The sequence below is a fragment of the Sceloporus occidentalis genome, unplaced genomic scaffold (assembly GCF_023333645.1).
Source record: "Sceloporus occidentalis isolate IW3139 unplaced genomic scaffold, rSceOcc1.0.p SCAF_5, whole genome shotgun sequence".
NCBI classification, from domain to species: Eukaryota; Metazoa; Chordata; class Lepidosauria; order Squamata; family Phrynosomatidae; genus Sceloporus; species Sceloporus occidentalis.
The window spans coordinates 35,005,117-35,018,921 of NW_028316985.1; the positions used below are offsets into that span (position 1 = coordinate 35,005,117).

The 13,805-nt window shown below is 39.1% G+C and overlaps 1 protein-coding gene across 4 annotated transcripts in view; it reads right to left on the bottom strand.

The window, feature by feature from the left end:
* The window catches only part of SUN2 (Sad1 and UNC84 domain containing 2), a 38,892-nt gene that overhangs the window by 13,863 nt on the left and 11,224 nt on the right, over positions 1 to 13,805 (bottom strand). For all 4 annotated transcript variants that reach the window (XM_089528202.1, XM_089528199.1, XM_089528200.1 and 1 more), the window contains exons 3-11: positions 13,320 to 13,513; positions 12,096 to 12,236; positions 10,580 to 10,675; positions 8,452 to 8,545; positions 7,220 to 7,290; positions 6,244 to 6,365; positions 4,447 to 4,662; positions 2,096 to 2,173; positions 1,295 to 1,338 (exon numbers count right to left, since the gene is read on the bottom strand). In XM_089528202.1, coding sequence (XP_089384328.1) covers positions 1,295 to 1,338; positions 2,096 to 2,173; positions 4,447 to 4,662; positions 6,244 to 6,365; positions 7,220 to 7,290; positions 8,452 to 8,545; positions 10,580 to 10,675; positions 12,096 to 12,236; positions 13,320 to 13,513 — 1,056 coding nt within the window. The remainder of the gene's footprint in view (positions 1 to 1,294; positions 1,339 to 2,095; positions 2,174 to 4,446; positions 4,663 to 6,243; positions 6,366 to 7,219; positions 7,291 to 8,451; positions 8,546 to 10,579; positions 10,676 to 12,095; positions 12,237 to 13,319; positions 13,514 to 13,805) is intronic.

Below are 13,805 nucleotides of genomic sequence, written 5' to 3' on the forward strand. Positions count from 1 at the left end.
TTCTATAAGCAGTCTTGATGAGTATTTATTGCCAGTGACACCAGTCCGTGCTTCTTCCCTTTCCATGTGGGAATGCATTCTTACACTGGTTAAGTGACAGTGTGGGTTCAAGAGAGAAGCTGTAATCAATCATACAGGCTGGATCGCAGGGCTTGGTGTTGAAAATGGGACTGATCCTTCAGCAAAAGCGATACTAACATTAAAAAGTAGCTACTAGGGAGGAGAGACCAAAGAGGTTCAAGGGATAAAATTCTCCGCAGCTTCCAGCCTGATGGATTTGGTGAGTTGCATGGCAACAACACTAGGGATGGGGGTAAATTGCTGTTACTAATTTCCTGGTTGAAATATGAATTTCCCAACACTTGTGCTATGTAGTTGGGCAACATAACACGAAGTCAAGAATTCTGTGCAGTTTTCACACAGTATTGGAACATCCCAAAGTATTTTGGGAAATTAATCTGCAAAGAAACACAATTTCTCCAGTACAAAATTCATGTTTCTTTGCACACACACACACACCCCCTTCCCCACATGATTTTGGCACAAAAAGGCATGTATATTTCTGGAAACAGTGGAGGTTTTTGGGTTTTTTTGCACAAAAATGTGTTTTAGCATGAAAAACCACCAGTTTTGTGCAAAAAAAGACCATATACATTTCTGTGTAGAATAATTTCTGAAATGCTTCAGGATGTATAAGTGCCAGTAAAGAACAAACAAACTTCTGAGAAATATTTGTTTTTTCCTATAGTGGAGAAAAATGCTGGAAATGATTTATCTTTGCGTAGATGAAACTGTCAAAGATTTAAATCCCTAAACAGCACAGGTGCAAAAGTGAACTGTTAGCATAAAAGAGTCTTTCTCTACCTGGCACCTCCCTGATGGGTTTGGCCATAGGAATCAGCATGCCAGTTAGGGGTGGTAGGAGTTGTAGTCCAACTCATCTAAAGGGTACCCAGTTGGAAAAATGTAGCTTCAACTATATTTTCAAATGGAGTTAAAATGTCAGGGTCCAGCTGCTTTGATTGAGCATGAGCAGTGAAGATTTGTTCTACAAACCCTTTAGTTGTCGACATCTGTAGTTAAAAAGCTGTTGCTGATATGAATAATGTGAACCAAAATTACTCAGATTACAGGTAGTTTTGCACTTTGTTCTAGGAATTTCTAAGTTTCACTTTGAAATAAAAAGACGTCTGTTTCTAAAACAATCATTCCTGTGGGTTGCATGATTTTCCACTCTCCCATTTTCATAAGGTAGGAACTATCATAGCTACATAAGTGACAGTGCTCTGGTTACCTTTGCAATTGTGCCTTCATTTGGAGCATCCGGCTCGCCGTCTCCTGAAGGAGAAACTGCACTGGTTAGGACAAGGAAACAAAGCAGGACAAAATCTATGTGTTGTACAGGATTTATTACTGTGGCAGAAAATCCAAATGTTAATCCCAGCTAGAGAAAACTGGGCAAGTCAATGGGGACTTGGTAAGTCAACATTTTTGTAAGCTTAATTGATTCAAAAAGCCAGTTAGGACTAACTATTGAATTTAGGCCTTAGCATTTTTTCAGAATTGGAAGCACAAAACAAACTCATACTGATAGGCGAATGATAGTTAAACTTGATGACATATATCCTTCATGGGACAGCCCATATTTTAATTAAACATATGAAACATTTCTGTCTATTAAACATATTCTTCTGCTTTTTTATTTTGTGTACGTTCACAATGCCCTGTATCCACCAAACTGAATTCCAAACTCAGTTGAACTAAATAATTATAAGTGGCTCTGGGCAACTTACTCCCCTAACTGCCGTCATTATCTGTAAAGAAGGTGACCAGTTAAGGGTTACCAGTTCTTTTTACAAGAATGAAAGTTAAATAAAAAATATTGGCACTGTGAAAATATTATATCCACTCTGTAAAAGGGAGCTACAGATGGTGAAACAGTTTCAGGACAGTTATGTAGTCTCCAACATTGATTTTAGTAATATCTGGCCAGGCTACTGAAAGTTTGAATTGTTAGAAAATGGCAGAAAGTGTAGAGAAAGCAACCATTTGTCATACACACTGAGAATAAAATAATAAGCAAAATATTATTTACCTCGGAAGCCTGAGAGATTTTCTTCTGCAGAAGGTCAAAATCCTGCTGCAGCTGAGATCGGAAAGCATCCAACTCACTCTGCAGAAGAACAGAGATGAGAAATTTTATGTAGCTTTAAACAAATTAACAGCTAGTAGCTGAACAGCAGCAAGCTTTTGAATAAATTAATCAACAAAATAAATATTAAAAATACCCTAAAAATATCAGATCCTATCTGATCTTGGAAGCTAAGCAGGGTTAGTCATGATTAGTAATGGGATGGGAGACTGCCGATGAATACCAGGTACTTTAGGCTATATTTCAGAGGAAGGAACTGGCAAACCACCTATGAGTATTCCTTGCCAAGGAAAACCTTATGAAAGTCATGAAGTCACCATAAGTCGTCGGCTGACTTGAAGGCACATAAACACATGAATTAATTAACACTAATAGTCATCACAATTCTCTGTAATTCAGTCATCGCCTAGGAAAAAGAGCACCTTTCAAAACATTCTTTTTAAAAGGAAAATCACATAACACACTCAGAAGCTAGGCTGTTTTAAAACTCCTTCACAATATGGTGTTTTTTTTTTTGCTGAAATTCCTGCTTTAAGATCTTTTTGTTGATATCTTCGTGAGAAAAGAGCAGCTTTAGGAAAGAATTTTTGGTGGGAAAATAGGAGAAAAGCCTAATCACCTTTGCTTTTGCACCACAGGGCAATCTGTATCAGTTTTAAAACTGAGCCCAGAGTGAGAACCCCAGAATACTTCTCAGAATCTTCTGCAAGGGTTCCATGGCAGATGTTCAGTGCTTTCTTGGTAGAAATTAAGGTGGAAAATAGGATGTCAAGAATATTTACAAAAGTTTCCACTCTCAGCAAAAGGACAGTCTTCATCTGACAAGATGGGCAACCAAGAAACCATAAGCCTCCATGAGAGTTTTCCCCTCCAGCATGAAATTGAAACAGCAAGCAAAAGGAGAATTGGCTAATTGATGAAAAAGATATAAAAAGCTTATTTTGGTCAAAGATGATAAATAAAATTACAATTACAAAAAGCACCCAGTGCTTTTGACTTTTAGAAGTCTGTGCAACAAGCACCATCCTTTTGTGTAACTATTGTAATTTTGTGATACTGAACAAAAATTATTCTTCCAAATGTGAGGAAGTCTTTCTGGCAAGGGCAGGAGATACCTTACAATCTTGCAGACAAGGGGAAAATTATGCAATTTCTTCACAAAGGAAGAGACCAGAAGGAATTTTTGTTCATAATGAAAAGGGTTTCTTAAAGCTAGAAAGCTAAGGGTGGGGCTGGGAAACCTGATCTAGATAAAGATCAGTAATAGCCTTCAGCAAGGAAACAATAGTTATATCAAAAGCTGTTCTGCAATGGAGCAGATTTTAAAACAAAGGCTTGGAAAAAAAAGTACACAAGAGTGTGTGTGTGTGTGTGTGTGTGTGTGTGTGTGTGTGTGTGTGTATCAGAGCTAGCTATCTGCTTCTATCTGGAGGTAGGAAGAAGGAGAAAGGAGAGCTTTCCACTGGAGGCATAAAACATTTTGACACAGAAAGCTTAAAGCCCTTTCTTTTTCAACCAAGTTTACATAATATGAAAATAACATCTACATTGGCAAAATTGCTCATTTGAATTGCAAATACATCTCTTCTGCTTTCTGTTCCTGTGAAGAATTGTCAGACATTAAACAAAAACAAAGCAAGAGAAGCTCAAAGCTGGCTGAAACTTCACGTATGAAAAATCTACAAGGAGTTGTCAACTCTCCACAATTCCCAATTCCCATGTTTCTTCATAAAACACTTAGTACTCCAAGGAATGACAGCAAATTGAACTGAAATCCTGGTTGCAAAAGGAGCAGCAGCATAAGGAGGAAGGGGTAGAGATGAAACCCTATGGGGTAAGGATGGAAGAGTTCTTTAAAGGGCTGTCAGAGGATGACAGTAGCACATGGGCTGCCAGTTAATTAACAGAAATCTGAAGATGCCAGCCACAGATACTGGTGAAATGTCAGGAAGAAACTCTTCTAGAACATGGCCACATAGCCCGAAAAACCCACAAAATATTATGGATACCGGCCATGAAAGCCTTCGACTTCACAGAAACCTAGATGCTTCATCAGCTTCCTTAATCAAGCACCCTAGACATGTACTGAACTGCAACTCCCATCATCTCCAGATAGTGCTGCTACTAGCTGGGTAAGGCTAACCCTAGATGTTTGGTTTCCAGTCATATTGTAGACCTTTCAGACTTGAAAATTAAAATACCAAAAACAATCACTTGCAGTCAGTTAACACTGATTCAGATTTGCCTCCTGCTGTTTGTCCTTTGATCCCAAGATGGCCTTATAGATGTCCTACCTGGATGTGAAGGTCTGTCTCTGTGCGAAAATCCTCTCTCATGGCCATCTCTCGCCGTTTCACTAGCCCATCCAGAAGTGTCAGGGTATCATCATGTGACAGAGCTGCCCCTTCTGTTGTTTTTCCCCTTTGGAGTTCCAACAATGATGCTTTAGCTTCCAGGGTCTCAAAACGTCTCTCCAGTGCTTGGAGCCGAGACAATACTTGCTGCTGGGCCTTTCAGCCAAGAAAAAGAGCAAGAGAAAAACATTGATACATAAGACAGATTTCAACCATGGTTCAGTAGCCTCCCAGACTCACTAATGTAAAATGCTTTACATGGTGCTGCTCTTTAAGATTGTTTAAAAGCTACAGCCAATTTTAAAAAAAATGCAGAAGCCAGGGTCATTTTTTGGCTAGAAGGGAATGTACAGTTCCTGCTCTCTATCAGTTGCACTGGCCTTTTGACTGGTTCCAAATACACAATATTAAAAACTGGGTTATAATTGTTAGTTATGCATGTTGTGCCATGAATGTACTCCCCACAGAGAAAGACATTAAAAAAAACCCTAAAACCGCATGCCTCCATTCACTCTTCAAGGAACACACTCTCAACTTTAGCAATGGAAAGTACTAAGGAAAAATTGTGTTCTGTTGCTGAATAAATTCTCTCTCGCTGACTGTACTGGCTCTCTAAAAGTGAGGACAGCAGAGTCAACATTTAAAGGATGTCAGAGGTGATCTGATAGTAAGTAGTGTCACTGCCTTTCAGTCCAAGTAACATTACATGTGCTGAGGCAAGCTATGAGGTGAAAATTCTCCCCAGCCCAGCATATTTCAGTTTGAATCAGGGGAAAACACCAATGGTGAAAATAATCTATTACTTTGGTAAAAGTTTTTAAACCTTTGTGGAGATTTTTGGCAGTGGAACAAATATACATGAACATACATATATACATGGATGAACAGGGGCATCTTGAAGGGTCTAAAATAACCTAGAATCTCTCTCACTGTGTGTATATAGTTGACAACCTGCCTGACAGAAAAGGAAAACAAGTTTAATGCACTTTGTTGGTAGTATAACAACAACAGTGGTGATTATATTGATGATATGTTTGATACTAACATAGCATTTTCAAGGGCTCTGCTTGCATTACCTAGCTTTAACACTTAGGAAAATCTAATCCAAGCCAGTGTTATTATTCTCTGTATTACAGATGAGATTGAGGTGAAGAAAGAGAATGGCTTGCCAAAGATTGCCTAGTCAATTCAGGACAGAGTTGAGATCTGAAGCAGCAGCTTCTTGAATTGTGAGATTCTTCAGCCCACCCTTTCTCAACCTTGTTACTCTGGAGAAACCCATGAAATGATTTTCAGTTTTCAAGGAGCCACTGTAAGTAAAAAGTATACGTCTCAAGGACCTATATACAATAAGGAAGCCCTGCATGAAAATTATTATACATATAGCTCATTTAAAAAAAAATCTAAATGTCTTACAGAACCCCTAGCGGCAGCTCAAAGAATCTTAGGGTTCCAAGGAAACCTGGCTGAGAAACCCTGATATAGCCACTGCATTCAACTAGCTTTCAATGATAAAGACTTTGCCAGCACATGTTATTTGCTAGCTTGTTAAGCCTATAAAACAAACACCTAAAGAGAATTAACAGAGGATGAAAATTCCTCCATAACTCTCCTTAGAGTGCTGCATCTACCTTCAACCTAGGTTACAGTTCAGAAATAGCTGGCATCCAGTAGTGAAACACATGGGTCACTGCCTCCTACTAGTGAACTTCCAAGGTAAGGCCAAAAAGTACTTACTTCAGAGAAAACACCAAAGCCTCCTGCTTCATATGCCTTCTTGGTAACAGGAGGAGACAATTTCACAGCTCCCCAAGGAAACATAGAAAGGTGGAGGCCAAAGGGGTAAAAATACCAGATGCCTAAGTGATTAGAAGAAGGAGCATCAGGTTAACTTCAGAGTGTACACCAAAAGAATTCAGGCAAGTAGGCAGATTTATTAGATGCCATGCATATATTCATCTCATAACACTGAAGTTCAAGGTCACCCACACAATTTATTCATGCATGCATTGTATTTAAATGCCATTTTCCAAGGCCACATGTTAATATGCTGTCATACACAAAAGAAATTACAGTATATAAAGATACAAAACATATGTTAGGTATATTAAGAAGCTGTACATTTTTTGTAAGAAAGCCATTTATAGTCCTTTGCTTAAAAGCAACAACCAAATGTGAAAAAGTTATGGTTTTGGACTACAACTCTCAGAATTTCCCAGCTAGCTATGGAATATGTAGTCCCTCAAAAGTCACTTTTCTATGCTCCAGTCATGTCAACAGTCAGCTTTTCCTTTTACACATATTTATTCTTTTATAAAATGCAGCTGATGAGAGTAGGCCACTAGTTCAGAGTTGGAGGTTAGAGATGCTTCACTCTTCCTTACTGGTTCTATTTTCTTACAAAAAGCTTCCCTTAAACTGCTTGTACCCTCACAAGGCATGGAGGAGGGTTTATATGCGTACTTATATTTTCACACCAGCAGGGGTAAGAACTTCTATGGAAATGAGCTATTTTCAGCAGGAAAGAAATTGGAAGGGAGAAGGTTCTCCTTCTTTAAACTGCAGCCTCAGCAGCTGCATCAGCCAAAAGAAAACAAGTCTGGAAATGGTATGAAGAGAATGCATGAAAGATGCAATATTGCCTCCAGGGGGGCTTTACAGAAAAGTACAGAGTAAGTATATAATGACAACACAGGAAAAATACAAAACTCACCATAACCAGATGCGGTCAGGAGCAACAGCATTAGGAGCAAGAGAAACAGCTTCTTCAGGATTGGATAGCTCCTAGACACCAATGAGAAAGACAGAATCTATTTATTTCAGACCCGGGCAATGTTTTGTTTCCTTTTTTTACTATAATTCTTAGTCCCAGACAGCATGGGGATTTGGGGAGTTAAGTTTTTTTTTTTAAAAAAGTAATATTTTGAAGCTATGTTCCCCCCCCCCCCAAGGGAGGAACCAAAATTATAAGAGCTACTATTCTTGCCTTTTTCTCCTTTCTTCCACACATCTAGCATAACATTATCACAATATGGGTCTCTCCAATTCCAATTTACATCACTGGGACAGGCAATGGCAGTATCTATATGAGTATGAAGACATCCATGTCATATTCAGTGTTGTTGTCAACACAAGCAAGGAAAGGGGCCCAAACTGAGAACAGCTCTGGGTCTTTTTAAGGAGCACATGCTGTTCTACTAACCCAATCTTTTCTCATCCTGGAGCTCTCCAGATTTTCCCCCCACTACAGTTCTCATTACTCTAGCCATCATGGCTAATAATGGTCAAGGATGATGGGGAGTTTGTAGTTGAATACATCTGCAAGACATGATGGTGGGGAACTCTGAACTAGCTAATAAGAGGCAAAAACTGTAATGAGTACAGGAATATAGCATAAAGACTGTGTGTGTAGATAAATAGATAGGACCCACTGGGTGACTTCTAGTGAGTCATATACTTTCAGACCCAGAAAATCCCGTGATAGGGTCGCCATAAATCAAAAATGACTTGAGGACACACAACAACACATGCAAGTGCGTATGCAGACATGTATGTTCATGTATAGACAGGTACACATTTCTCCCAGATTTGAGATTAGTTCCCATTCTTGTTGTTTTTAGGAATGTGAAACACATCTCTTCAAACTGGTCTTTTGAAATGTTTTTTTTTTACTAAGATTGAAGGGTTCATATTATTATTAGCAATGTTGCTAATTACACTGAGCAGTTTTTCTTAAAAGTGGAAAGGCAAGACAAGCATGCAATAGAATGAAAATAAATAAATACAAGTACAGATAGATAAAACACACACTGGCGAATCTGTTGAATTTTGCAAATCGCAAGTTACTCAACTGCTCCTCCCACCAAATTACTGCTCCCTTCAGTCAGTTCCATAATCACACCTTGCTGCCTCTCCTAGAAGTTCTGAATTTTCTTCTACACTGACCTTGTCAAGACGAAGACATCAAGGAGAGAGGCTGCAGTTGTAAGGCGGTACCATGTGGTCCCAATCCACCAGTATAACAACCCAAAGAACCGTCCTGTAAAGGCAGTAGTAAAGACAGGAACATTGGTTCTTACCTATGAGATGTTCATTTTCAGCGATGTAGGTGGAAATATCCTATAACATGGGTTGAGTCCATCTCTTGCTCCGAAATAGGCAGGAAAAACAGACTTGAAGGAGTCGCCACCAGAGGGAGCAACCCCCACCATCCCTCAGTCAATATTATAGCCGAGAATACAAAACAAACTCAGAGAGCATTTAATGCAAATATAAGTATAATAAATAGAAACTAAGCATAGAAACACCTTTGTGTCCCTGAATTGTTCCTGGGGAGTGGTATTCATTTGAATGCGTTCATAGGGAATCTGCTCCCCTTGCAACGATTCAGGGTTGCTAGAGGCGCTTCCTTCCCCTTTTAGGGACGTTTGGGAGACGTTTTAGCAGCAATGCAGCCAGGTATGAAAACATTCATGGCTGGGCTGTATTCTTTAATGCTGGAGTTGGGCCTTGTTGCCTCACCGCACAGCAGCTTCTGAACTGCCCCTCCATGCCTGGCTTTGCTTCAGCAGTTAGAAAGTCAAAAGGATAGAGCAAGACTAAAGAAAAACATAGCTGTTTTTGTAGGTAGTTGCCAAGGCAGGAGAGAACAGATCATGAATATAAGAAGAACAGAATACATATTAGAAGAAATATTAAAGTCTGTAAGACAAAGTAAAGGAAGGAGGAGAAAAGGAAAAACACAACCTACTCAGAGGCGAGGCAGGAAAAAGACTGAGGGATGGTGGGGGTTGCTCCCTCTGGTGGCGACTCCTTCAAGTCTGTTTTTCATGCCTATTTCAGAGCAAGAGATGCAATCAACACATAGAAGATGTTTCCACCTCCATCGCTGGGAAAAAGGACATGCAAACTCTACATTTCACTTTTATTTTCTAGATTTGGAACTCTAACCCAGTTCTCTCCATCAGGTTGCTGGTATACCAGTTTTCATACCCTTTAGCATGTCAGGATTTCAGGATTACTTGATTAATTTGCCAAACTGATGTTTTATTAATTTTTCTTTTTGTTTTGTTTTAAAATACCAAATAAAGGACAAACGAGTAACAGAGAAAATGAATGGAAAAGCAATAAGAACAATGGCAAATTTCTGTATACACTTAATTGTATTTCACAGAAACAAATCAAGTCAGCTCCAATCTGACTTGACATACCAGTAAAAGAGATTCATTTTGGAAACCCACCAAGAGAACCAAAGCCATTTGCCAAATGACTGGGGGGAACTGACTCCAATTTGAAAAATATTAAGGTAAGACATTTGAACCACAGATTCTCAAACAAAATTTTGACCCCTTAGTAGTGATACGGCATACATTAGTTTCTTAGCAAACACCCATCTTACCCATCTTTAGTCAAACCGTTTTTGTTGAAGGACAAAATATAGGAAAATCTGACAACAGAAAGGATGAAATTAAGAAGCCAGTAGGAGGACATTTCCGCCTCCCAAGGCAGTATATTGCTGATCTAAACAGTTGCCATTTCTCATAGAAGACTTTTAAAGCATGAAACAGAAGCCAATGAATTTATCAAGATATTTGATTCCTTTCCTCTTAAACCTGGAAACAGCTGCTTTCTATCTCATTATAAATTTTTGTAATGGTAGCAGAAGCTTGATCCCTGCAGAAGCACTCCCCCGGGTGCCACTGGCAACAACAGAGATATAACTATTGCAGTAGAGTCTGCTGTATTTGTGCAGGTCCCTACTTGTCATTACTGGCTTGCCACTTGCTTACTCAGTGGATTGCAATTCATTTATCAGCTTTTTTTTAACCACTCATTTGCAGATTCTGAATGCTTTGAGAAAATGATAGTATTGTTATAATTTATAATTATATCTTGCATTCCCATCAATGAGCTAATGGTAAAGCTTGTTGGAAGGTGCTGACATAGGGCAATGCAGCCTGCCTAAGTCTAGTCAGTGCCCACTCCTGTGATGAGGGTTCTAGTATAGATATGCTCTTACAGTTTGCTAACATGTGTAAAGCAAATCCAAATTGCTAATGACTTTTCCACTTACCTGGTGAGGTAACCACCATCCACAAAAAAGAGCCTACTTTGGAAAGTGCATTCCTGAACCTAGAACCTGAGGTATTCTGGTCCGAGTAAGCGTGCCCTATAGGAAACAAAGTAAAGTTTACATTCTCTCTCCACACTCACTGTATAATTTCTTTCTTTCATGAGTCTCTTTCATTAGTGCTCAAAATGAGATAACACCTGGCCAAGGAAATGGTGAATAGCTTGAGGGAAACCCCCCTAGCTTTTCCAGTCTTGGTTTTCTATATATATTGAATAGTCAAGATGTTAGAAGAGATGCCAATCTATTCCTTCCCATTTAAAGTTATGATGGTGGCTTTGCAGCCATCTATTTGCTGAATTATCTAACAACTAGGATTCATTTCCCCACTCAGCCATGAAACCCATTGGGTGACCTTGGGCAAGTCACTGCTCTCAGCCTCAGGGAAAGGCAATGACAAACCTCCTCTGAACAAATCTCACCAAGAAACCCCATGATAGGGTAACCTTAGAGTTGCCATAATTCAGAAATGAATCGAAGGCACACACAGCAACACAAAAGCAAAAGGGACAACCTATTGTTTTTTCCCCAAAGGCATCCCTTGTATCCTCTCAAACAATGGTTTATCTATGCCTATACTAGAAATAATAATATAGTAATAACAACAACAACAAATCAAGTGAATACTACCATTTCCACCATTTTCCCGCTTAACCATCATGCAACAGATGGAAACCATGTTAATTAACCTCTCATCAGGATTTGTTAGCCCAGTGAAGGTCTAAGGGGATCTACAACTAAAGGTGAATAACTTCACTGTGTTCTAAACATACTATATTATTTTTAATGGACCAGATCAAACTCTGAACAATTGGTTTAGCTAGCAATAAATTCTCAAAACAGTTCTATCTGGATGAAAGTAAGCTAAGCTGAGGGTACCTATGAATAGTACCTATCACATTACCAATAAATCAAGCTTTCCAAGATCAGCTCTACAACTGCTGTTGGTACTTTTCTGAATAATGTGAAAGATGAGCATGTCAATAAAATGTTAACAAAAATGAAAACAAACGGACCAGCCCTCCTAAAGTATGAGGGGAAGGGAAAGACTGATGGTGACAGAAGAATTAGGAACATGCACAATCAGGGCTCAAATCAAGAATCATGCTGCAAAAAGGTATTTGCTGAGGCCACAGTTTAAATGTTGTGGCTGGCTGATGCCAAAAATACCTTCTGCTGTAAAAGTACTTACAAATATTACTTTTTGGACTATGTTGCCCAGAACCCTTCAAGCAGCATGACTAGTGGCTATACAGGCTGAAGGATTCTAGGAGTTTTAATCCAAAGCAACATTTCCATGCACTCAATACAACTTGGTGCAAATTAAGAGTGCTTTCCTCCATTTGAACCATGAAGTAATTTCTTCTCTGCAAAGCAACATCAGCCATTTCCCAAGTGCTGCTCTCCTGAGACATTTCATCTCTGTTGCTCCTGTTTGAGGCAAAAAAGACTTCCATACCTGTGTAGTCATCCTCAGAGGAATAACCAGAGGAGGATGCATAGGTGTCATAAATTTTTCTTTCAGCCAGCCCATTGATTTTTTTATTGGTTTCTATACCTCCAGCACCAGCTCTTCTTCTTCTCATGGAGAGATCCTCGCCTGACCAGAAAACACAACCCCATTTTAGAAACAAGCTCAGAAATTCCAGAACATCATCTCTCAACAGTGTAGGCATGCATTCATGGATTCAAAATGAAAGAATCATGATTTCTCTCATTATTGTTCCTAAGGGTTTACTAGTTCTTATCATTTCCATCTCTTTAAATTCCATTCTTTTGGTGGTGATGGAGGGGGGAGGGGGAGGGCTGTTTGCAGCAGTTTCTTGGATCTGCACTAGGACTCTCCCAAATGTTTTTTTTTTAAACTGAGTCATGATTTTCTGAGGTGATCCCAAGGTATAAAGGGCAACATTTTCTCCTGCTTTTGTGTAAATTTTCAGAATCCTTGCCCAATTCCCCTTTCATTCTACCATCCCAGGCTTCTTTGGTGCAACTGAACTATTATACAAGAATAATTACACAAAGCTGCCTGGTTGAGCACTTAAGAACCATACCAGCTAAGGATTACTGGGAGGGGTAAATGTACAGTTTAATCTTATTTACAGACCATTTCTATACTTCTTTTAGTTTCTAAAAAGAAAACTCTTCAAACACAGTCTACAACAGTCAAATCTGAACAGAGTGAAACAGATAAACAAACTAGATAAACATGAAAACAAGTTTGTGAGAAAACACTTTGAACTTCGGTGATATTAATATTACCTTGGTTTGTCTGAACTTTCATTTTGTTATTTTTACTCTGTATTTTAATTATTTCATTGCTTTAGCAACCATTTTTAGAATATGCTACTAAATCAAAAATAAAAGGAAAACACATCACATTATTCTGGCACTGTGAGAGCAGAGTATTGTATTATTTTAACAAGATTTCTCACCGTGTGACAAGCTGATGTAGTACCAAGCGATTGCATAAATTACACAAAGTTGGAAAATATTTAGGGTGATTTTGCAGATTCTTAAGGAGTGAAGAATCTGAACTACTTTGGATGTTGGACTTTATCTCCGATCAGCCATAGCTAGCTTGGGTAATGGTCAGGGATGATGGGAGTTGTTGTTCAACAACATCAGGAGGGGCCCAGGTTCCCTTTTCCTCTACAGCTTACTCAAAAGAGGAAACACTCACTCCAGTATGAACTGCTGTCCAGTGGATCATCCAAGGTAGTGCTGCCTCTAAATGAAAGTCCTCTGCCATCATTCAAGTAGGATTCACTGACCACAGACTCGTAATAGGAGGTGGTGTGGGTAGCAGGACTGGTTCCCAGGCTAGGGGCTGGAGAGGGACGCTTCACAGTGTTCGATTTTCTTCTCAGACTCCGGCTATAGCAGTAGAAACAGGAAAGAATCAACATAGAGTGGGCCCTCCACATTCGCTTTGGTTAGGTACATAGGATACCCATGAAAGTGGGAAAACTGCAAATAATTAAAAAAAACACTACATTTTTTTTACCTGAGAGAACACCTTTCTAGGAATCTGTAGATCCTCCATCACATCTCTATGGTCAGCATCCACCAGAGGCTGACCATAAAATCATGCTGGAGGATCTACAAATGCCTAGAGAAGTGTTTTCTCTAGTAATCTCCATGCCTTTTAAATATTTTTTTGTGGGTT